Source organism: Zootoca vivipara, chromosome 14, assembly GCF_965207765.1.
Source record: "Zootoca vivipara chromosome 14, rZooViv2.hap1.1, whole genome shotgun sequence".
In the NCBI taxonomy this organism is placed as follows: Eukaryota; Metazoa; Chordata; class Lepidosauria; order Squamata; family Lacertidae; genus Zootoca; species Zootoca vivipara.
In genome coordinates, this window is record NC_142597.1 from 39,474,433 (window position 1) to 39,498,728 (window position 24,296).

The 24,296-nt window shown below is 46.1% G+C and overlaps 2 protein-coding genes across 7 annotated transcripts in view; both read left to right on the plus strand.

Annotated features, from left to right (window-relative positions):
• The first annotated feature begins 132 nt into the window (after nt 1-132).
• DDX52 (DExD-box helicase 52) lies at nt 133-12,920 on the plus strand. The gene is made up of 15 exons (XM_035139926.3): nt 133-289; nt 1,120-1,381; nt 2,370-2,509; nt 3,220-3,405; nt 3,691-3,834; nt 4,626-4,737; nt 4,848-4,920; nt 5,243-5,446; nt 6,578-6,668; nt 7,330-7,452; nt 7,687-7,837; nt 8,396-8,471; nt 9,262-9,333; nt 9,913-10,005; nt 12,066-12,920. Exons 1-15 carry the CDS (start codon nt 203-205, stop codon nt 12,148-12,150), a joined length of 1,899 nt encoding a protein of 632 aa, XP_034995817.3. The 5' UTR covers nt 133-202; the 3' UTR covers nt 12,151-12,920.
• Nucleotides 12,921-15,357: 2,437 nt separating this feature from the next.
• Nucleotides 15,358-24,296, plus strand: part of SYNRG (synergin gamma) — a 60,554-nt gene continuing 51,615 nt past the window's right edge. For 4 of the 6 annotated variants that reach the window (XM_060268334.2, XM_060268335.2, XM_060268336.2 and 1 more), the window contains exons 1-4: nt 15,366-15,588; nt 20,636-20,673; nt 22,576-22,694; nt 24,154-24,284. In XM_060268334.2, the coding sequence (XP_060124317.2) occupies nt 15,449-15,588; nt 20,636-20,673; nt 22,576-22,694; nt 24,154-24,284 (428 nt within the window). In that variant the 5' untranslated portion in view covers nt 15,366-15,448. Of the gene's footprint in view, nt 15,589-20,635; nt 20,674-22,575; nt 22,695-24,153; nt 24,285-24,296 lie in introns of all 6 variants that reach the window. The other 2 variants (XM_035140248.3, XM_060268333.2) reach the window with 1 other exon arrangement.

The window sequence follows — 24,296 nt, forward strand, 5'->3', positions numbered from 1 at the left end:
CCCCGTACAGTATCTCTATAACTTTAAAGAGAAAAGCGACTCTCTACCTTCCTTACCCTCTCTCTCTGGTTCTACGACCGGAACCGCTCCGCCTTACTTCCGTTTCTTCTTCCGGCTTCGCCCCTCCTCCGGGTCTCCGAGTCCCCCGTTGCCGAGCAACACGGGCACTTCCTTCCGGACCGCGCGGTGCCTGTCGGGAAGCATGGATTCGCACGAGCTCTTCCGAAAGCTCGGAGCCGGCGCCAAGTTCGACGTGAAGCGCTTCAGGGGAGACGCGGAGCGATTCAAGGTAAGGGGGCGGGGGCGGCAAAAAGACAGCAATGCTTCCCCTTCCTGGAAGCCCCATCCGTGGCTTCACTTTCGTGGTTGGGCCTAGTTCCACGGGAAATGCACTCTGTTCATGCCCAGGAGCCTTTGGTTCCTTTATTATTAGTTTAGTCTCAGTCTTATTCTCATTTTACGGACAGTTTAATTTTCATGCCCCTGACAAAAGTGGGCTGAGGGTTTTTGCCAGGAATGGGGAACTTGCTTCCCACCAGAGGGCCACATTTTCCTTCTTGTCAACCTTCTGGGGGCCACATGACAGTAGCGGGCATGGCCAGAAGAAAAAAATAGGTGAAAATAGGTGGGATAAATGGAAGTAAAGCCAGCCAAAAACACTCAAGGAGGCAGTAAAGTAGAGCTCATGGAGGGTATGGCCTGGGGAGTCTTCTGAAGGTCAGCTAGAGAGGCACAAAGGGCCATTTTTGGTCTATGGGCTTGAGGTTGCCCCATCCTGCCTTACTCCACAGTAGTCTTTAAGATGCCACCAGGCACTTTGATTGTTTTTATTCCAAGAGACACACATAGCTACGGCTTTGGAAGTAGTTTTTTTTATCACACTGCACATTTTATTCTTGCAAAGCAGTGGTGTAATGGATCAGGGATGAAGCACCATTTATGTTACGGCAGGGGTGAAATGTTGTGTTCTCCATTCAAAAGTCCTCTGCATGGCAAATGGAAGTTTTTTGAGCCCTGGCTGGCTTTGTGACCAGGCAGGGTTCTTGGTACCTGGTTCTCTCTCGGGAAACAAGAACTCTGTTAAAACCACAGGGATGTTGTGGATCTGTTTGATTTCAGGTGATCAGAACTAAGGATAAAGAAGCCGGATCATCGGAGATTCTGGGAGAGCTTGACTTCTTTGCTAACCAAAGCAAAAAACCACCCAATCCTTCCGATGATGGCGGAGGAGGAAATTGTGAACCCCAAGTTGAAGCATTGGAATCACAACCTGAAAATAAAGGAAATGAACCCAGATTGGTGGGCAAGGCGAGGGCTGCAGAGAAGAGAAAAGGAGATGGGCAAAGCATGGAAGGGAGGGGCAAAAAGAAAAGGCCTCAAGGTAAATGAGTGGGCAGTTCTTTTTAAAAAGAAGGCATTCTTTTTTTGTTCTTGTTAAATCAATGAGGCATCCAGGAAGCATGGGCACTTGTCAAGTGATATGAACTCATCTGTACACAGTTGTGGGATCAGAGTAACACTTTAGTATGATTAATCTCTGGATTGCCTTCCACATATATACTCCAAACAATTTTAGGGACATTTTCTTAAAAAACAGCACAAGAACAGAATATAGGTATAATGAACAACGCTGGTCTTCTGCTGGCTTATGATGTTTTCTTGCTGGGTTCAGAAGCTGATTGTATATTCTATTTTCTTGGATCCTGATCTCCTGTTTTACTTCTACCTGTGATGTACACTGGGCTTACCTGTACTGAGTTGTGCCTTTATTGTAATAAGTAGCTTGGAGGCGTCGGTGTAGCTGCTGACTTGTGTTGCACTAGCAGTAATACTACTACTTCTAATAATTTTATTATTTGTACTGTACCCCACTCATCTGACTGCGTTGCCCCAGCCACTTTGGGTAGCTTCCAATATAATATAAAAAGTTTGGCATGCAAGGGCACTTCCCCGAAAACAAACCTGCCTGTCAATCAGCTGATAGGCCAGGAGTGGGCAGGGTTCAATCTTTATTGGTGCTGCTTTGCCAAACTGCCCCCCCCTCCCACAGGTCAACTTTGACAGGTGGGAGGGACCGCCCACCTTTCATTCACCTAATTATTATTATTTACATTTTGATTTTTCTGTGAACCACTTTGAACACAGATTTATTTAGGTAAAATGCGGCTTATAAATGACAATGGCAAATGGCAACATCATCATTACACTACCTGTCAAAGTTGGCCTGTAGGGGTGGGTGTAAAAGATTGGGCCCACTGGGCCAGAAAAAGTTTCCCATCCATGTCTGAAGTGGTGATTACACAGCAATTTAGTTTTCATCTTTTCGTTCTGGTTTATATACTGTACATGGATGTTCTTGAAACTTTCAGAGGCAGCCCCCATAAATCTTGGTACTGAAAATGAGGGGATATTGTGGATGTCCACTTTGGAAGCAAAGCTCAGCGCTCCAAAGAGCAAGGGGGAGAAGGAGCCCCTGGCAGCAAAATTGGAACAAGCTAGACAAGAAAAGGTGCGTTGGTTCTCTTTAGTGTGCTACCTGCAAGCAATTTGGAAGTAGTAGCAAGTGATAGCCATGAAACGCTCTGGGGTGACCTTGGTCCAGTTGCCTTCTTTCTTTCAGCCTAACCTACCTCATAGGGTTGTTGTGAGAATGAAACAGGGAGGAAAACAGGGTGCACCACCTTGAGTTCCTTGGAGGGGATAGGTGGGATGTGAATGAAACCAATTAATTAAAAATAAAGTCTGCTGAAAAAAATGGCATGTACTTTAATCTCCATCTTAAATGATTGAGGGTTGAATTTGAAGGTTAGCACGAGTTAAGAGCAAGATCAGGGGATCCTGGCTATCATTTCATCTCAGAACATATGATAGCAGGGATTGATTTCTAGCAGGTGGGGTGTCACATTTCAAAAAGTGTGCTCAAAAAAGTTTTGTGCAAGTGAACTTCAAGCCTGCATCCCCGGGGACCCTAAGATTGCTGCAGTAATGAGCTTGTATTTTCAAGAGTTGTATTAGTTACTGGTATTTTATAATTGCGGGACATGTTTAGGTCTTTTTTTTTGTAAAGAGCTTAAAGTTTACATGTCAAAAATTGTGTGCTTTAGTGCAATCTTAGGACTGGCAACCAAAGCAATATGTACTAGATGTGGGGTTTCTTTTTAGATTTAAAAAATAATGACTTCCACTTTAATGCAGCGTGTACATCTTGGAATTTTCTAGGTAAACCACTTCAGAAATAAGCACAAGATCTACATTCAGGGAACAGATCTTCCGGAACCCATTGCTACGTTTGAGCAACTTGCAAAGGAATACAGCGTCCACCAAAAGATCATGCAGAACATTGAAGCTGCAGGGTTCCAGACTCCCACACCGATTCAGATGCAGGCTATTCCTGTCATGCTTCATGTGCGTCCTTGGTTTAATCTTTCACTTTGAGGTGAAACGGTGATGTAGTCCTTGTTTAACTTCTCCACCAGCAAGATGGGGGGGGGACGGCGCCTATTTTGCAGGCGTGTTATGAACTCAGATTGAATTATTACCCAAAGTCCTTTTTGTGCATATTATATACTATCAATGACAGGGAATACATAACATTTCTGTGGTGCATTTTTCACCCATTGTGGCTTTCAGCGCTGTACCAGCTGCCTAACCCAGCCTTGGCTCCTTCCCTTTTCTCCTCCACCTCACCAGGGTCGCGAACTTCTGGCCTGTGCCCCCACTGGTTCAGGGAAAACGTTGGCTTTCGGCGTTCCTGTTTTAGCACACCTGAAACAACCTATGAATAAAGGTTTCAGAGCACTGGTAATATCCCCTACACGGGAGCTTGCCAATCAGGTATGACTTATTTTATTAATGCCCTAAATTGGATTTGAAGGTGCATTTAATGCTTGCTGTCAGGTTGTGAAAGCTAAGCAGGGAAGTGCTTCACCCATGTGGTACACCCCATCACATAAGCTTCCCAAAGGAATAGTGGGTAGTAAGTAAGGTGTTGACTAATAGGTGAGAACAGTGAGTTGCTTTAAATGGTCATATACAGTATCTATATTTCTATCCCCTGACTACCCACTTTGCTTGGGGTTGGGGAGTACCTTTTACTTATTTACATTACACATTTATTTACAGCATTTGTATGCCACTGTTTAGACAAAGAAAGGGCTCTCGGAGCAACTTTCAAAAACTCGGGCTCACGATTTTAAAAGACTTGTCCCCCAAGGAAAAAAGGAATAGCAGGGAGGAGGAAAAAGCAAGCTCAAGCATAAATGTGTAAAGTTGCATCTGATACCAGTGGTAGTTCTGACTTCCAGTATATTTGTCCATCTAGCCCAGCATTATCTACTCTGATTGCCATCAACCCATTCTGGGTCTCTGGCAGAAGTCTTTCCCATCATCTGTTACTTGATCTTGTTTTTTGAGTTGGAGAAGCTGGATTGAACTATGGATCTGTGCTGAAATATGGGCCCTTCAGTCTGTCATTGCTGCTTGTTGTTGTTGTTGTTGTTGTTGTTGTTATTATTATTCCGCCCTTGAACATAACTCTGAATGTTTAGATACTTGGGTTCTTTTTTTAAAAAAATGGCATTCATGTTCATTTTTTAAAACCAAATGATTATTCCTTTATGTTTTAGACGCATCGAGAGCTGCTTAAGCTGTCGGAAGGTATCGGCTTCAGAATACACATGATCAATAAAGCTGCTGAGGCTGCAAAAAAGTTTGGGCCAAAGTCATCTCAGAAATTTGGTAACTTGGACATAAACTGGAGTTCACAGATTCCAATTCACTCCCTATTCCATTGCCCTGCCTGGCTAATTGTGTGTATGTCTCTCCCCCCCGCCCCCCCCCCGGCGCAGATATTCTGGTGACTACTCCAAACAGACTTGTCTATCTTCTGAAACAAGACCCTCCAGCAATAGATTTGACCAGGTAAAAAAACAAAGCTCTCATTTAAAATAAGTTCCTTCAGTCTACCAGCACATTTGACACATGTACTAAAATTTCTTAGTCCAGTCTCTGGCACCATCCTGAGCTCTTTGGCGAAAAAGTGGGCTGTAAATGTAATAGATAAATACTAAAGTTTATATACCTCACTTTAATACTAGCCAGGGGTGAAACCACTGCAAGGATTCATCCTTAGCAAGGCCATCTGGAAAAGGGTGTGCCCTGTGTCTGATCCTACTGGCTGTGTAAGACTTGTACATATTTCTCTCCTCTAAACTGCAAATGACCCCATTCTGCTTTGCCCTAGGGTTGAGTGGCTGGTGGTGGACGAGTCGGACAAGTTATTTGAAGATGGGAAGACGGGCTTCCGAGACCAGCTCGCCACCATCTTCCTGGCGTGCACGTCCCACATTGTCAAGAGAGCCATGTTCAGTGCAACGTTCGCCCATGACGTAGAGCAGTGGTGCAAACTCAACTTAGACAACATAGTGTCTGTCTCTATTGGAGCAAGGCAAGTGTGGAAGATTGAGCGTTGTCCCTTTCTCTCTCTCTGATTGGTCTCCTGTTTCTAGCTGGAGAAGCTGGTTGATTTCTGTCACACTTCCTTGAGCTTTGCGGAGCATTGAGTATTTTTGCCTTAAGGCTGTCATGAAGGAGGAGGACACCTGAAAGGTCCTTTTGCCTGCTGTCTTCCCCCTCTGGGACCTGATTCATTCCATTTGGTTCCATTCACTGTCATTCCATACTTTTACCGTCCCTTGTGCTGCTGAAGAGGCAAGCGGTTTTAACCTTAAGAGTCTGCTTGCCTCTTCAGCACGTAGCGGAAACTTTAGGAACCTCTGACTCTTTGGTGTTGTCTTGCCAAGTTTTAGGGTTGGCCGGAAAGTGTGGCAAGGAGTACTGTTCATTAACTGTGGAAGGCGTACTTAAAGCTGTCTCTCAGCTGATACTGCAACCCACCCCCAGGATGCAAAAAGTCCAGTGCTGTTCTTTACACTGGGCTGGGTGGGCGAGAGAGGAGGAAGAGTGAAGAGTGCTTTTTTTCTTGGGGCTGTGTGGATAGAGCAGAACTGCTCTAAATAGTCACCTGTGCTGAGGTCTCCCTTATCTTGTGACAGCTTTAAGGAAAGGAAAGGAAAGAACTCTGTTCAGTGAACCCCATCAATCTCTTGGCTGCAAGCTAGTATAAAGTGTTCTGTGTTCTCAAAGCCTTCTCATATGCAAAAAGGTTGCAGTGGGCTGGTGGGGAACCTGGGGCCTGAGCACCAAATGTGGCCCTCCAGGTCTCTGTCTGGCCCCCAGAGCTCTCCTTAGGCCACACCCCTTACCGGCCCTGTTTTGCACCATCCTTCAGTGATTTTGCCTGGCTGGGAATGCATCATTGAACTGATAGTACCTTTCGCTTGCCTGGATAGAGGACAGAGAAGGGTTTGCGAGTGTGTGTGAAAACTAGCCTTCCGGAGGAAAAAGTTGTTTTCTGGCCCTGCCCACCATATGGCCCTCAGCTTGAAAAAGATCCCCCCACCTCTGGTTAACACCCATTCTGTTGGTAGTTTTCTCACTCTGACAATTGCTTTTGAAATAACACTAATCCCAGTCCATCTTCAAGCCTTGACATTGCCTACCTGTTCTTTGATTTCAGGAATGCTGCGGCTGAGACAGTGGATCAGGAGCTCTTGTTTGTTGGATCGGAGACGGGGAAACTGCTAGCGATGAGGGGCCTTGTGAAAAAGGTTTGTTCCCAGAGTGGTTTGGCGGCCAGTCCTCCTTCCCAGAAAACGGGGGATTGCAGCTGTCTGAAGGGAATAGTGTTCTCCCAACAGCTCTCAACGCTCTTAACAAACTGCACTTCCCAGTTTGACTAACACCCAATGCAATCCTTTGGAACAAGTGGGGCTTCCAATTAAACATAGATAGGGCTTTATGGCACGAGTTGTTTGGTGCCTGCTACCCTGGGCCTGGGTCTCCTGACTTTTGTGACCAGACTTCCCCCCAATTTTGGCCCTCCAGATGTTTCAGACTACAAATCCCATCATCCCTCACCAGCACATGTGTGCTGACTGGGGAAGCCCAGGGAGAAAGAGAATGAAGCAGCCCACCTGTGCACTGCTCATATGCCTAAGATCCCCGGGGATGAATCACTTGTTCACATTCTGTGCTTTGATTGCAGACTCCCTGGCACAGAAATACTTAGACCATTTTTGCTGCGTATCTTTGTGAAGCTTGTGCTGGCAGAGGCCAATTGGAGCCGTTGCCCAAAACAGCTGGCAGCCACCAGGGTGGGGAAGGCTGATCATGGCTGACTATCTCAATTATGCTACCAGGCCCTTTTTGCACGTGATCAGTCACGAAGCTTTCTTCCCCCCCCCCCTCCTTCCCTCTTTCTCTTTGCAGGGCTTCACACCACCTGTCTTGGTATTTGTCCAGTCCATTGAACGGGCAAAAGAGCTTTTCCACGAGCTCATTTATGAAGGCATCAACGTGGATGTTATTCACGCAGACAGGACCCAACAGCAGGTAGGAGAAACGCTGCTGAATGCGGAAGGCAAGTCTCGGCAGCTAAGTTGTTCCTCTGCTTTCCTTGCCATGTTTAGAAGCAGGTGTCAGGCGAGGAACTCACACCCAGGAATCGATGCAGGCTTGAGCAATTCTGTGTTGCCAGCTTGGAGTTATAGAAGCCGCAGTGTAATTGTGGCTTTTGTGAAGCTGGAGGAGGGAAAAACCACCGGTACATGTTTCTGTTTCCCCTAGAGAGATAGTGTCGTTCACAGTTTCAGAGCGGGGAAGATTTGGGTCCTTATCTGCACTGCTCTGTTGGCAAGAGGCATCGACTTCAAAGGAGTGAACATGGTTATTAATTTTGACTTCCCGAGTAGCGCTGTGGAATACATCCACCGGATCGGTGAGTGTGGGCTGCGCATTTTCATCACGCACGGCTCTTGGTTATTTCAATCTTCTGTCCACTCCCACTGGAGGTTGTGACAGCCACCAAGTCGGATGGCATCAAAAAGACAGATTCATGGGGGGATGAAGCTATCGGTGGCTGTGCTCTCCTTCCACGGAACGTATGCCTCTTGATACCAGAGTGCTGTTCTGTGCAGGTCCTGCTTGTGGGCATCTGGTTGGCCACTGTGAGATCAGGGTGCTGGAGCAGATGGGCCTTTGGCCTGATCCCACGGGGCTCATCTTATGGGGAGAACGATAGCACAAGCCATACCTTGCACAGGTGGGGTCCGGACAATCAGTCTTTGGTGTCTCGCAGTTAAAAAAGTATTGAATCATGCACCTCCTTCAGTGGATTTCCAGAACTGTGCGAACACCACACTTCCACAGAATGTGGTTTTAGCTGTGAACTTCAGCTCTCTCATATATATGGGGCTGCTGGGAGTTGAGGCCCCTTTATAATGTTTGTGCTCAAAAGGTAGATTTGCTTATATGTTCCTTTCCTCCTCCTCCACAGGCCGCACAGGGAGAGCAGGGCACACTGGAAAAGCAATCACCTTCTTCACTGAAGACGACAAGCCGTTATTGCGAAGGTACCTCCCTTGCTCACTGCTGCTGCTGCTGTGACATTTTGCTGCTTGCTTGTTTCCCTTGCAATTTTGGTCCCTGGTTGGCGACTCGTTTTCTTTTGGTTTTTTAATAGTAAGGGCTGAAGAGCCTGCGGCATTGACTGGTTCTGCCTGCTCCTTCCCTGGTGAAGGGCTCTTCCCCCATTGTGAGCAGTAACAGGGGCTTTGGGTGGAGCTCTTTAGCAGCTCTCCCCTCCTACTGTTGACTTGGAATGAGGATAAGTTTGCAGCAAAACTCATAATAAATGGCAGCCCCCCCCCCTCTGCCAAAGCCTCTTTGAACTGTGGGGATGGTCAAGTGCCCTTTGCCTGCGCCTCGGTTTTGGAGCCAAGAGGGACGTAGGAACTGCCTCTTACTGATTCAAATCATTGCTCTGCCTAGCTTAGTAGTGTCTACACTGACTGGCAGGGGCTCTGGTTTCAGACAAGAGGTCTTTCCCAGCCCTTCTTGGAGATGCCAGGATTGAACCTGGGACCCTCTGTATGAAAGCCACTGAGCCATGACCCTTCCCTTATAGTTTCTTCCTATGAGGCTGATGTGTTTACATAGTGGGGGGCTGACACTGGGAATATTTGGGGGCCCAGTAACCTATTGCAAATACCAACTTTTGCCAGATCAAGTTTTTCTACGGTGGCGGCGTGTGTGTTGCTCTTGCTCCTCTGACTGAAACAAACTTTCTGAAGTTGGCAGAGAATTATTGACTCTCTCCTTTCTCCCCGCACCCCTGCCATCCCTTACTTTCTTTCCTTACAGTATCGCCAGTGTCATTGAGCGAGCTGGCTGCCCTGTGCCAGACTACATAAAACATTTTCGCAAGCTTCAAAGGTAAGTGAGCTTTTTGATCGAGCCAACTATGGGAACAGTGGTGGAAGAGCGCCAGGAGTAGTTCTGCTTCCCCTCTCTCTCCCACGCCACACCCTGCCCCCTCATCTATATTTTTGGCTTGAAAAACCACACCTGTTGGGCTCTGGTCAGTTGTGGCTGCTCTGGTCCTAGTGATCTTGGGCGGCTGGTCCAGGGACATGGCGCTGCCGCTGATGCTCTTGGCTGTGAACTGCATGCATAGTGAAGCCTTTGGCCTGAGGTGACATGCTTATTCTCTCACTTGTTCTCTCTCTCTCACACACATATCAGGAGGAAATGCAGTAGGAGGTTGAGCGGTTTGGTGGGCGGAGGGGAGCATGAGTGTGATGGGCAGAGTGGCATGAGGGAAGGTAGAAGCATTTGGTAGTGGTTGAGAAGTTGGCAGCGGGAGAGGCAGGGGCAATACAGAAAGGTGGCAAGGACCTTAAGCTCCCTGCATGTGCTCTAAGTGAACCACCTTCAGCTGGTTGTGGGGTTTTCTGCCCTCCTGAAAGCCTTCACCTTTTCCCCCCTCTCCCCTTGCCCCAATGTCATTTTCAGCAAGCAAAAGAAGAAGTTGATTAAGAAGCCTTTGGAAAGGGAACACATTCTTACATCTCCCCAGTTCTTACGCCGGAAAGCCAAGAGAAAAAAGTAAGCTGAATTTTACTTGTTAAAAGCTTTTTGAGGGAGGTGTAATTTCACTTAACCATTTCTGCAGGACAGAGGAAAAAAAGTGTGAGAAATGTTATTCCCAGTTCTATTTCCAGGTAAACGAAGTAGAAGCAGAACTTTCGTGCATCTGTTCCCCTCAGAGCTACAATGCCCAGAGTTCCCTGGGAACGGAGATTAGTGGTTAAACCATTCTGAGAATTGTAGCTTATTTATTGGGTATATGAAGGAAGTTCTAGTATCCTTAACAAACTACAGTTCCCAGGGTTCTTTGGGGGAAGCCATGACTTTTAAAAGTGTTATCCTAATGCTTTAAATGTATTGTGTTCATGGGGCCTTAATACCTAGTGGGTCCCATCTACTTCAGTATTTCCCACACCACCGCTCCCCAACCTGGTGCCCTCCAAATGTTTAGAACTACCACTGCTATCAGCCACTGCTACATGCCTGTCAAAGTTATACAACATTTCTATGTTGAAGAGTTTGCAATCAAGGGACAGAATTTCAACAGTGATTTGTCCCTGTGGATCTTTTGATGAATGAGCAGAGCATGGATGGGCTGTTTTGTCCTCCTAGTTCACCCCAGGATATTTTCTCCTTAACATCTGTGCGCAACTGGATTGAAGCCACCAACCTGCCGGGCATCTCAATGAATGGCAACCATCCAGCTGCTCATAGAGAGGGGATCTGTGTTTGACCTTGAGAGGAGAGCCCTTCAGGTTTCTTGGAGGTGGGGAGGCATCTGGGCCCCGTTCTGACTGTGGGGATGCTCACATATACCCAAACTGCTGTTGATTATGGCTTAATTTCAAGGTTAATGCACAGCCAAGAGTCTCTCAAACATCTTAACCCATGTCTCTCTAATGTACTGCCCAGCTGCCCTTCACTCAATGTGATCTTAAATTGACTGGATTGAAGATGGTGGTGTGAGTTTTTTACCCTGAAATTTGATTCTCCTCCTAAGCTGGAGAGAGCACGGCCTTCTGGTGTTCAAAAGGAGTTCAGGCTTAAAAACAGCACTTCCAAAATCTGGCTCCCACACAGTCTCCTGCTGTTATTTCCCCCTCTACCATGTCAAGGCAGGGAGAAAGAGACTTTGCAAAGCTGATTCTTGCAAGCTGCATGTCAATGACCAAGAGCAGTTGTTGTTGTTGCTGCTGCAGTTTCAGTAACATGCAGTGGAATGTAGAATTGGGAAGAAAACACAGAGAGAGGAGGAGGTGTCTTCAGATCTGAGCTTCAGTGGGAGAGAAGGTAGAACCACCTTGGGAATGAGCCATTTCAGCACCATCTCCAGTTAACAGGATCAGGTTGCAGGAGACAGAGAAAGACATTCCATCCTGAGACTCCGGAGGACCACTGCCAGCCTGAGTAGACAATTCTGGAAGGCAGCTTCATACATTCCTATGTAGCTCAGTGGTAGAGCATCTGATTTGCATGCCGAAGGTGCCAGGTTCAATCACTGGCATCTCCAGGTAGGACTGCAAATGTCCCCTTGTCAGAAAGCCTGGAGAGCATGTGCTAGTTCTGCCAAATCTCATCCACACAGTTCTGCCCTCTGAACATTTGGGCAACATGGGAACCAAATGGAGCCCAGAAAGTGTCTTTTCCTGGCATGTGAACCCTTCATTCAAGTTAGTGCTTTTCACATAAATCCTCAAGTCTGACTGCTTTTAACATTCACACCTTTCTACTTAGCCTATTTAAAGGGGTTTTCCCCCCTTAAAAATAAGCTTTCTCATGCCAGCTTTTTTGTTTATTAGCAGCTAGGCACAGTGCTTCAGTTCTCTGTAGCTCATATTTATACTCAAGTTACATAAGCACCTGCTCTGTATTAAACTCTGCCAGAAGTGAAATATTGAACATAAGAAATTACCTTAGACTGAACACAACCATAGCCTAGCATTGCCCGTTCTACCTGGCAAAACCCAACTGTAGGTCCTACTCTACACAATCTGCTTTGTTGACAGTTAGTAGACTGCTATAAGAGCCTGATTATTGTTATTAAAGTTGGTTACATGAAGGTACTTTTTCCCTTTTAGGAGAATTGCTCAGAAAGGAGTGAAGAAAGATTCCAAGGAAGCCAAAACCGAGAATTCTCAGGCACAGACTGTTCCAGAAAACTGATGCAGCGCTTTGAAGGATTGCTCAAAATAAGCAAGGATGCTATGTTATTTGTAGGAATCTGGGAAGCCACACGGGCCACTGATGGAACAAAGAGCTTCTTTTATATTGGGGTGCATTTTGCCTCTCTTTGTTATGTTTTCTGGCAGATTTTCTAAGCAAGCCCTTTCCTCCCCTTGTTGTGTGGGGGTCGGGCCATCCTGTGCTCTGACATTTTTTTTGCCAGGCTTCAAGGAGGACAGCGCAATGGCACAAATGGCTCATCTTCCTTCACTGATGATAAACATTCTTGCATCCCTGAGTGCTGAGGGGGACTTCCCATGTCAGTAAAGGAAGGCAGGAGGGCCGAAGGGGGGGGGGCTGCCACTTACGCATTCAGGTTACTTTCTCTTGGACCCCAGTCTAGCAAATAAAGCAGGGATAGGGAGCCTGTGGATACTTCCAGATGTTGTTGGGTTTCCAACTCCCATGTACTCCAACTACATCGGGAGGACCACCGTTCTCCATTCCTGCTATACAGTGGTAGGTTCTGTAGCTGCTATAAGGCGTAAGACACAGTTGTTGCAGGCTTGAAGCCGCAAATTTATAACACACGGGAAAGTGAATTTTAAATCCGCAGTACAATAGCTATGGATGGAAATACCCAAGAGTGTGTTCTTCTTGCACAAATTTACATGCTTTACACAGGTCCATCGCCCTCTACAACTGTTGCATCATTTTGGCCATAAAATCTGTAAGTCTTGCCAATAAACTGCCTCCAAATGGTTTCGCTATGCCTTGTGTCTATGTTCCTAAATATTTCTTCATTTTTTGTTGCAATTTTGGGGGTTAAACTGTTCAAAGGGAAAGATATACCATAACAAGAGAGAGATGTCTCTATAGAGAAGGCCAAATCTTTCTCTCCCCTGCCCTACACTGCTAAGAATGCTTTCCTTCTCCGTTCTAGAAATATATTTTTTACAAATATCCTTCCGAAGGCTCAGAGATGGGTAGCAAAATGAGAAACACCTCTGCAGGCACACACACACCTATTATTAAAAATCCAGCATCTATTTCTTTTATGAATTTAATAATGGGGTTTTATCTACCCAGGTGGCACTGTGGGTTAAACCACAGAGTCTTGGGCTTGCTGATCAGAAGGTCGGCGGTTTGAATCCCTGCATCGGGGTGAGCTCCTGTTGCTTGGTCCCAGCTCCTGCCCACCTAGCAGTTCGAAAGCACATCAAAGTGCAAGTAGATAAATAGGGACCGCTCCAGCGGGAAGGTAAACGGTGTTTCCGTGCGCTGCTCTGGTTCGGCAGAAGCAGCTTTGTCATGCTGGCCACATGACCCAGAAGCTGTCTGCGGACAAACGCCGGCTCCCTCGGCCTATAGAGCGAGATGAGCGCCACAACCCCAGAGTCGGACACGACTGGACCTGATGGTCAGGGGCCCCTTTACCTTTACCTTTATCTACCTTAGTCATACAACAGTCTACATAAAACAATATGTTGGTCATGTCTGTTGATCCGAATGGATCTATTTTAAGGCCATGTTAGATACACCTCAGGAAAAAACCATGCAATATATTGATAAATCTATACCTGCATATTTCTATAGATATTTGATCATTTGGATCTGTATATGAGCTATCAAAATTATTTGTATATTTAATAGAGATTAATACATATAGGAATCTGAGAACTATATACCCATCTCGATAAATCCTTATAGTTAGGTCTCTAATCTTTATATAGATTACAAAGAGCTTTAGGTCTACAGCTAGAAAAAAACCACACACATCTTTCTGAAGATACAGTGCTGCGTATTGATTGACGTATGCATATAAATCGAGATCCTACAGGCACTGACTGTAGTTTTATTCATTAATGTGTTGTCAGGGCTTTTTTTGGTGCGCATGTGTTAAAACTTATTTTTACCATGTGCGTCGAGGTGATCGTGCAGAGAAGGCGGTTAAAAATTATATTTATTTATACCCCTCCTTTCCCCCCGGGGGAGAGGGGACTCAGGGAAGCTTAGGCAAATGGAAACAGGTACGGTAATAATAATAATAAGATAAGATATCTTTATTGTCATTGTCCCCTTGCGGGAACAACGAATAATAATAATAATAATAATGAAAAGACTAGTAATCTAATGATTGGCAAGGCAGAACGGGTGGGGATGGAGAGACCTCTAGGTTTAATAATAGCAGCCTCCATCCTGCCCCACACCTGGAGGGCACCTACAGCAACCACCCACCCCTGCCTATAGGGTGACTCTCCCTAAGCCCAAGACAGGTAATTCAGGTGAAACTCGGAAAATTAGAATATTGTCGAAAATTGCATTTATTTCAGTAACACAACTTAAAAGGTGAAACCAATATATGAGATAGATGCATGACATGCAAAGCAAGATATGTCAAGCATTTATTCGTTGTAATTGTAATTGTCGCTAGGCGGGTCAATTATAAATGGGATGTAATTAATGACATGTTTATTTTTGTATTATTGTAACTATTTGTTTTATTACTGTGGAATTTCCAAGAGAAAGCATTTGTAAAAATTAAAAGGAAAATAAATAAATACAGTAGTAAGTTGCATTACTGAAATAAATGCACTTTTCGACGATGTTCTAATTTTCTGAGTTTCACCTGTAATAATGGAAAGACTAGTAATATGATAATAAATTAAATCATTCGAAACAAAATTTGAACACCCTCCCATCAGAGGTCAGAGAGCTAAACAACTACCTGACATTTAGAAAATACCTAAAGGCAGCCCTGTTTAGGGAAGTTTTTAAATCTCTGATATTTTACTGTGTGTTGGAAGCTGCCCAGAGTGGCAGGGGGGACCCGGCCAGATGGGTGGGGAATACATAATAAATTTATTATTATTATTATTATTATTATTATTATTATTATTATTATTATTATTATTATTAAATTATAAAATAAAAAAATTCCTTCCAGCAGCACCTTAGAGACCAACTAGGTTTATTAAGGCAAGAGCCGGTGTGGATGGATGAACAGCAGCCTCCCCACACCTGGAGGGCACCTAGGCACCAGCCTATATAGGGGTGACTCGTCTCCCTACGCCTCACAAGACCCCCCCCCCACTTCCCCACAGGGGTGGAGAGAGAAGAGGGCGGCCAGACCCCGCTCCTTCCCGCCCCTCAAGGCGGGCGCTGCCGGTGGGCCGGGCCTGGTGGGGGCGAGGCGAGGAGGCTCTGCCCCGGAAGAGGCGGCGGCTGCGGTCCAGCTGACAGGAGCCCGAGAGGGAGGCCCTGGTTCGGGCTCCTGCCTCAGTCGCCGGGCAGCAAGATGGCGCTGCGGCCGGGCCAGGGAACCGGCGGCGGCGGTTCCCTCGCCTCTTCCTCGGCCGCCGCCGCTGCTCTACCGGGCGCCGCTGGTCCGCCTCCGGGAGCAGCAGGTGGCGCCGGAGGAAGCCCCGGGCCTGCCAGGTAGGAGGGGATCCCGAGGCGGGAAGGGAGGCGAGCTTCTTCTCAGGTGACTTGGGCATCTTGGATTAGTCAAGGGTCCCTCTGCGACTTTTGAAGCCTTGGGGGGGGGGGGGGTTGTCTTCCCCACCCCGCACCAATTCGACTTAAATATATAGGCGAATACATAGAAGGAAAAGAAGATAGGCACCTACCTCATACCTAACACGTACATCATGATTAATTCAATTTAGAGCCCGCCCTTCCATCTAAAGGAGTGCGTTCATATGTGTTTGTATCTATACAGTGCACAGGCTAAATATTAGTATTTGCACATATAGGCAAAGTGGCAATGCAATGCAGTCTGTATGTTAGCACTTGCCTATGTTATCTTAAATATTTTCTTTCAGATGCTTTAAATGGGGTTGATTGGGTGGAGTCTTACTCGGCATAGGCAACACACAAACCTACAACAGGCAACACACCTAGTATACAATAGCATACAGGACACATAATCTGCTTTCTCTCGCTCAGATATTTATGGATAACGGTTGGGGCGGGGGAATCTTTCGCTGTCTTAAAATACTGTAAAGCCGTTCTGATGGATACCTAAGAATGTGTTGTATGGGCTTATGTACCTCACAAATAAATTATCCAGTTGGTGATTGTTAACATAACAGCATTAGAAGTATTTAACGCCCAGGATTTAATATCCAGTCAGTGAATGGTTGCTAACCAGTTGACTGAGCTCCACATGGGTAAGAGGCCCGCTAAGCAGGTACTAGAAACAAAATATTGAGGCTTCTGGTTAATAATACTAGGTCAGGATTCCCATAATCTAGGATGAAGGACGGTACGGAAATTTAATTAATTAATCAATAGGTGCTGCAACACACATTGAAATACTAATCTCATTTACCTGGGGGTAAGCCCCACTGAATTCAGTAGGACATACTTCTAAGCGGACATGGTTAGGCTTATGAGTGCCCTATTTCTTCTAGAAGTAAGGTGAACATCATGTGTTCATTGTGCCTTTCTCGCTGAATGTAAAGATTTGGCAAATATAAGCTTGTTTATTATTTGTTTATTATTAAATTAGAGAGAGAGAATTAGAGAGAGAAAATGTGAGATTCTTCCCCCTAGTAAATTTTTATATACTATAGAAAGATAAGAAAAACAGGTTCTCTCTCCCCATCAATTATATAAATCATAGAAAGAGAGAGAATGGGTGAGGATTCAATTTTTAATTTTTTTTTTTTACATTTTTGGATAAAAAGTACAGAATTCCATTACCTCCACTTTTTTAAAGTGGGGGAGAAATGCTCAAGGTTGGGTTGCAGGAATTTATTATTTCAATCCTTAATTTATTTTAAATAATGTATGTTTAATTTCAAGGCGGAGGAACACAACTTGGGTTTGTTTTAGGACAGGGTATAGGTCTTCTATTAATAATTCTTTTCCCCTCTTGTGTAATTTTAATGGATGTTTAGGAACCCATAGCACAGTAATAAGTCACTTACTTATACCTTGTTATACATTAGTTTATCTCTTCCCGCTGGGTATGCTTCCCACACACCCCACTTAAACAATGACCGTATGAGATAGGTTAGACCTGAAATTCCCATGTCAAGTTGAGACGCATCCTCAGCCACGATCGGGGTTACCATTGTTTTTAAAAGTTATTAATAGCAGTGGCAGAGCAATTTCAATCATAACTGCAAGGCTGGGTAAGGGAGAATCTAACCCTTTCTTCTGACCCAGGAGCCATTTCCTTGTTAAAAGTTGTGTTGCAAAACTGCTTTTTGCTCCATGGAGCAAAACATACAGGTATCTTATGGCTGCCAGTATTTTTTTCCCTATGGGGCAAAAACTAACTTTGAGGAAGGGGGCGAGTGATTTTAGAATCATAAGAGTTGAATCACAGCTACATCTCCTGTGCTCAGTCAAACCCAAGCCCCTCTGCTACCAATATTCCTTGAGAAGAGGTTAAACTACAGGTTACAAAGGTATGACATTCCTGTCCACCTTCCCTATTAGATACGTAGCTTCTTGGGGCAGATACTTCTCTGTTTTTGTTTACATAAGTGTATGGCTTTATCTAAATGATAAACAAAAGTGTGTTGGGTATAGGCTACGTGATTTCTTGTTACGGGGTATGGTTGGTGCAGCACTTGAGGAGGATTAATGTAAAGCAAGTGGAAGGTTGAGTTGCTGAGAGTGCTTTATCAGTCCATCTCTCTTCCCAGTTTTATTTACTGTATTATTTGTTTTTAAACCAGCTTGATGGATTGAGGTTTTGGATTGCAGTCCCAATATCGGTTAGCCCCTCTCCTAGAGAGAATATGGCTGCTGTGCTGTGCGTGGCTAGGCTGCTTAAAATTCCACCAACTTTAAAGAGGCATAATTCTTGGAGCCTATGAACATTCCTTTGGGAGTTCAACTTGCCCTGGGACATGCAGTTATGCGTAGGTGAACCAGTAAAAGGTTCTGTTGCCTTCAGAGAATGTTGGGTTTATACCCACTCAAATTAATATTTATTCTTCTTACCAGAGCTACTGAATTATCTCTTCCAGTTGAATGTGTGGATTCGAGAATTCTTTCTGATGGTGCAGATAAAAAATAACCGATAGAATTCTACAGGTTAGGATATTAGTGTGTGAAAACAGTCCAGATCCAATGATCCCTAGATGGTCAAAAGTGGTTGAAAGCCAGGTGCAAAATGTGCCTGGCAAACTGGCAGTATATAAATATATTTTCTAAATAAGCAAAGGTAGGATGCTGCCCTCTGTTAAGTGAGACCATTGGTCCATGTATCTCAGTATTGTCTACACCTGGCACCCCCAAACTTTGGCCCTCCAGATGTTTTGGACTACAATCCCCATCATCTCTGAGCACTGGTCCTGTTAGCTAGGGATCATGGGAGTTGTAGGCCAAAACATCTGGAGGGCCGCAGTTTGGGGATTCCATGGTCTACACTGACTGGCAGTGGTACTCCAGGGTTTGGGGCAGGGATTCCTGCCAGCCCTACCTTGAGATGCCAGGGATTGAATCTGGAAGCTTCTGCATGCCAAGCAAATGTTCCACCACTGAGCTACGGCCCTTCCTGATTTAGCATCGGAGAAAATGTTGGTTTTGGTCTTCTTTTTTCTTTGACTCTAATTAGCAGGAGTGTGTTTTCTTCTTTGTAGCTGCTTATAAATAAGTCACTGCTTCTCTGGAAAGCCATGCATGTTTAATGATTCGGCCTTTATTTGCTTGCTGCGTGGAATGGCAACGAGCCCCTCAGATCAAGTCATGGTTTTGCCCCCTCATCCCCTCCCTCCTCTTTCGTGGTAGGATCCTGACACAGAAGGATTGGGGGGGGGATCACGCATGTGGAGCGCTGATGCAGATGTGTGACTCCAGCAGGGGAGTTTAAACGTGACATGTAGGTTTAAATTAGTACCAGTTTGAGCAAGTAGTAGATTGAAATTGGGCATGTTGACCTCAGTGGCAGGTTCCTTATGATTAATGCAAGCGTTCGTCAAATGCCCTTATTCTTTTGTTCTTAGCAGTGTCCAGCCGCTGGTTTTTAAGGCCAGGAGAGACTGTCCTGGGTCTTTAACACAGAGGTAGTAAAGTGCTTTCAGATGGAGGGCCACGCTCCATTCTGAGCAACCTTCTGGGGGCCGCATGCCAGGGGTGAACAGGGCCAAATGCAAACGTGAGCAGAGCAATGAATGTGAATCTTTCTTTAGTATAGTAGGCTAGTTCTGTCTTGCATCCAGGCACTATTATCAGAAGCATTATCAGAGTTCAAGGACACCTTCCAGCCAAGCAAAGTAGGACTGGTGAGGACTGTGGCCCTGGGGTGCGGAGGGATGGCTGAGAAGGAGCTTAGGGTGGTTCCTAAGGGCCACAAAGAGAAACTGGGGGGGGGGGCTGCTTGAAGTTCAGGAAGCCTTCCTGTTGAAGAGCACCATGGGTTTGCAAGGGCAGGTCCCCTGGAAGCCTTTACTGTGAGGCAGTGGTTCCCCCCCCTCCCACACACACATTGGGATATCTTGCAGAACTCCAAGCTGATCCTATGAAGTAAAAACTCCTAACGAACAAATTCATTGCACAATTACAAAATTCAAACCACAATCGCAAGACTTGCTTCCGGCCCTGTTGACTCCCCCACGCAAGGCAGCTCTGCAAAGAACTGTATAGGCAACGACCGTGTTGCATTTGTTCAAAGCACGTGGGACCGTGCATGCCTGCATCACTGCGAACGCAGAAATGGCAGGAAAAGGGGGTAGGGCAGGCTTATGCGGGCTTCGCAGTTGCATGCGATGACCCGGAATGCAAACCTCTTGCAAATCTGGAGTTGCCTGTAGTGGAACAGGATCACATCCATCCGCGAGACTCTCCAAATGCACAAGTACATCTCCTTGAGACGATCCTTGAAATGGAAGATGCATCAACCCAACTTAATGGGCTTGTTATGGTCCCTTGTGAAAGGGAGATTAAGAAGGGTGTGTGCCTGTGTTAAATGGCCACTTTTTTCTCCTTATTTTCAAGCAGGAACAGCAGGAACCTCAGGCCTGGGGTCTGAATGTGGCCCTGCAGCCTCTCTCAGTGGCCCTTAGAACTCTCCCCAGGTCACACCCATCTCTAGCCCTCCTTCATGCCCAGAGCACTTTTCCCTGGCTGGAATTTGCCCTCAATGCCTCTTTCACACCCGGATGAATACTGCTTGTTTACACTCTGTGTGTGTATGCGTGTTTTACTGTTCTATTCCATAAAACGTAATTAGAGTAAAATGCTTTTATTATTTTATGTAATGAAACAGTAAAATAAACTGCTTTTCATAGAACGTATGACTGTGGAAATGAGAACGAAACCCAGCTTCGAATCTGGATTGTGACTTGTCCTGATGGACAGAGAGGAAATTCCACTCAACTGCTCTGTTTGCAGACAGCTCCAACACAGGAGAGAGCTGCCAGCCACAATTCATTTACCAACTTGGTCCCAAGGCAATGCTTTGCACTAGAGCTTGCCCTATTACTCAAAATGGAAGACTCACGATTTTCACCACTTTCTGTTTCAGCTTCATGTTTCCTGTTGCGGGTGGTCTTGGTCCTCAGGGTACGTAAAAGTTCAAACTTTAATGGGAGGGGAAGGCAAAGTATATTATCACTCAGGAAAGGGGAAGCTGCGGCCTTCCAAGATGTTCTTGGACTCCAGTTCCCATCATCCCTGATTGGTTGGGCCCAAGCCGACCGGGGCTGATGGGAAATCCACACCATCTGGAGGACTCTTTGCTAGAACTGAGCGAGGTTCAAAACTGCAAGTGTTAAATATATCTCTCAGAGTTGTTTAAATAAAAATCTTACTCTTCCCAGTATGTGAGATGTGATGCTCAAGATAAGGGTGTTGAAACTTGGGGTAAAAATATATATATTTGGGTTCCTTTTCCATAGAAGTGGAGCTCCAAGGCTTCCTTGGGGAGATGCCAGGGCACCTGATAATGCAGGGCTGCAGCAGATGTATCTCTTAAATCAGAGTTACATTTCAGGTCCTTTCCCCAGAGGTGTTAACTGTTCTTACGGAATATGCCCGTGCTGCCATTGACCAAGGTCAATTCTAATTAGTTGGCTTCGGAGCTCTTCCTAATGGAAGCCCCAGTTAGATTAACCATGATCAAGGCTTGTAATGATGTAGCCCATAATCGTGACTAAGACTTGCAACTTGCAGAGAGGGGAAGGACTGGAGGAAGGGATCCCGGGATGGCATCCTTGCCTGGTGGACTTGGGGCAGGTCCCACTTCCGATACCTGCCCTGGGTGGCTTGGGTCTGCCTGCCACTCTACTTTCCCACAATGTGCCAAGAACGACCCTGCCTCAATGGGAATGTGTGAAATTAAAAATGGCAGATAGCCCCGGCAACCTGGCATTGCTTGGAGCTACCCACAGCCCCCATGTGGCAGAAGAAGGGGACCTGCTGGAAGGCACTGTGTCCAGGGCCTCCCCCCTAAATCTGGAGCCATCCCCAGAAGGAGTAGGTCTTCCCATCTTCCCCGACCATTGGTCCTGTTAGCTAGGGATCATGGGAATTGTAGGCTAAAACATCTGGAGGGCCGCAGTTTGGGGATGCCTGGAGTAGGTGATCTTGCAGCCCATCCCCAACCCCTGCCATGGGACAGTAAAGCAGCGGGGGGGGAGGGGACAGTGGGGGGAAGAAAGAGCTGTGAGTGGAGGGGGGCCCCTTCCCCACCCTCTGGACCCCCTGAGAAACTCAACAAATCTGTGGGAGCGCAGCTGAATGGGACAGAGCTGTAGGCAACCTGAGGAACTACCATCCACCCTAGGTCTGCCCATAAAAAGCAAGTCTAGAGTGAGAGACCAGGGTGCTCCCCGCTGTTTCCAGGAACTCTTCTTGTTGTGAGACTCTTGTGGGTGAGCTGAGAGTTTGTTTGGACCCTGGGTGAGAACCCAGAGGCTGAGAGGGAGGGTGTGCCAGAAGGAAAATGAATTAATATTCATATCACTTTGTATTAATGTAAGATTTTTATATGTACAGTGGTACCTCTACTTACTAATTTAATGCATTCCGAACGCACATTCGTAAGTCGGAAAAAATTGTAAGTCGAATCCCATAGGAATGCATTGGGAGAAAAAATTCGTAAGTCGAAGCAACCCTATCTAAACCACATCCAAGATGGCGGACGGAGCTCCGTTCGTAAGTAGAAACATTCGTAAGTAGAGTTACTCATAAGTAGAGGTACCACTGTAGCTGTATTTTTGTAATATTTTGTTTATTTTGTTTTTTCCAGTTTTTATGTAAACTGCTTAGATATATTTTTAAATATATTAAGCGGTTCAGACATTAAATAATCAAGCAAAAGAATCAGTTGATTAAGAATATTGAAATAATGGTTGGGCCAGACAGTGGCCTGCCTTGGCCCAGATAACTATGCTTGTAGTTGTGGATTAATAAAATTTAGATCTAACAGGGAATCCTAACCAAACCTTTCATGTCTTGGTGTAGGTATGATTCCCATGCAACAGCAAGGCTTCTCGATGGTGTCAGTCATGCAGCCCAACATGCAGGGGATGATTGGAATGAATTACGGCTCTCAGATGCCTCCTGGAACAATGACCATGCAGGTTTGAGTTTGAGACTTGTGCTTAGTCAACAGGAAGCTCATGGGCTTTGATCTGTATCAGGAGGAGTGGAGTTTGCTGATTTACGCGAGGAACCTAAGGGAGCGGCCTGGCATGCTTGCCCTTCCTAAACTTCTTTCTCATAAATAAAATATTTTAATTCATATCCTTGCTCTTGCACCAAAGCCACCCTGTGAGGCTTCTCAAAATATCATCTGAGTACAACCAGTGTCAGGCTTTGGGGGGGGGGCCTTGCCATTTGGCAAGGGGGCACATGCTCACTGCCTGCCCCCTGGCATGCCGAAGCAGTGGCAGGTGGGAGTGCTTTTGAATGGGAGCTAAGCTTGGCTGCTATCCATTGTGGCCACCTGCCATCTTAAAGTTACTCAAATGCAATGCCCCAGCCTGTAGATTTATAGTCCTACTCGGACACTGCTATAATAATAATAATAATAATAATAATAATAATAATAATAATAATAATATTTTTATTTATACCCCGCCCATCTGGGCAGCTTCCAACAGAATATTAAAATCTATTAAACATTAAAAGCTTCCTTAAACAGTGCTGCCTTCGGATGTCCTCTAAAAGTCTGGTAGTTGTTTTTCTCTTTGACATCTGGTGGGAGGGCGTTCCACAGGGTGGGTGCCACTACCGAGAAGGCCCTCTGCCTGGTTCCCCGTAACTTGGCTTCTCGCAGCGAGGGAACCGCCAGAAGGCCCTCGGCGCTGGACCTCAGTGTCCGGGCAGAACGATGGGGGTGGAGACGCTCCTTCAGGTCTACTGGGCTGAGGCCATTTAGGGCTTTAAAGGTCAGCACCAACACTTTGAATTGTGCTCGGAAACGTACTGGGAGCCAATGGGTGAGCTGAGCTCTTATTCAGAAATGAGCTTGCTGCTAAGAGAGAGAGAGAGAGAGAGAGAGAGAGAGAGAGAGAGCATTTGGTGAACAACAGTGCAGCCAGGTTGGGCTGGTGAGGTGCCCTTTCAAGCCCCTGTGGCCCTTGGTCAGTGCCCCACCTTGTCAACTGCTGGTGCCGGCTCTCTGCCACCACCAAGCATCCTATTTGTGTCTCGGGTGTTGCGGGGAGGGAACAGGGAACTCTTTACACAGCAAGCCCCAATGAGAGTGCAGAATATTGGCGGAAGCATGTTATGGGGCAACGAGGACAAAGCATGCTCGGTGGTGACAGAAAGTTGAAACGGGAATTGGATGGGATGGAACGAGTTGTATTGGAAGTGTGCGTGGCTGGTTGGAACTCCCGTAAAGCAGGAACCCTCCACATTGCAGTGTTTTGTTGCAGCAGGTCCCGTGGCCATTGCCGATTGGACCAGAAACCTTCTGCACACAATGCAGGTGTTTTCTCACTGAGCTGCATACCTATCCCAGATTCCTGGCTTGGCTTCCCCCAAAGTTTATTGCTCTTAGCTTGAATGCCATATGTTTCATTTGCTTCCCAGGGTGGCATGAATCTGGGCCCGATGCCAGCGGCTGGAATGTCATACATGGGGCAGGCTCCCTTCTTAGGAATGCGCCCAGCAGCTCCTCAGTACACCCAGGACATGCGGAAGCAGTTTGTGGAAGAACAACAGTAAGTGATGCT

What these genes read in the sequence shown, in the direction of transcription:
- DDX52 (XM_035139926.3), top strand. Translation starts at nt 203, where the DNA reads ATGGATTCGCACGAGCTCTTCCGAAAGCTCGGAGCCGGCGCCAAGTTC. An exon ending in CTATTCCTGTCATGCTTCAT is followed by an intron (nt 3,406 to 3,690) that starts GTGCGTCCTTGG and finishes CCACCTCACCAG; the next exon opens with GGTCGCGAACTTCTGGCCTG. An exon ending in CACGGGAGCTTGCCAATCAG is followed by an intron (nt 3,835 to 4,625) that starts GTATGACTTATT and finishes TTTATGTTTTAG; the next exon opens with ACGCATCGAGAGCTGCTTAA.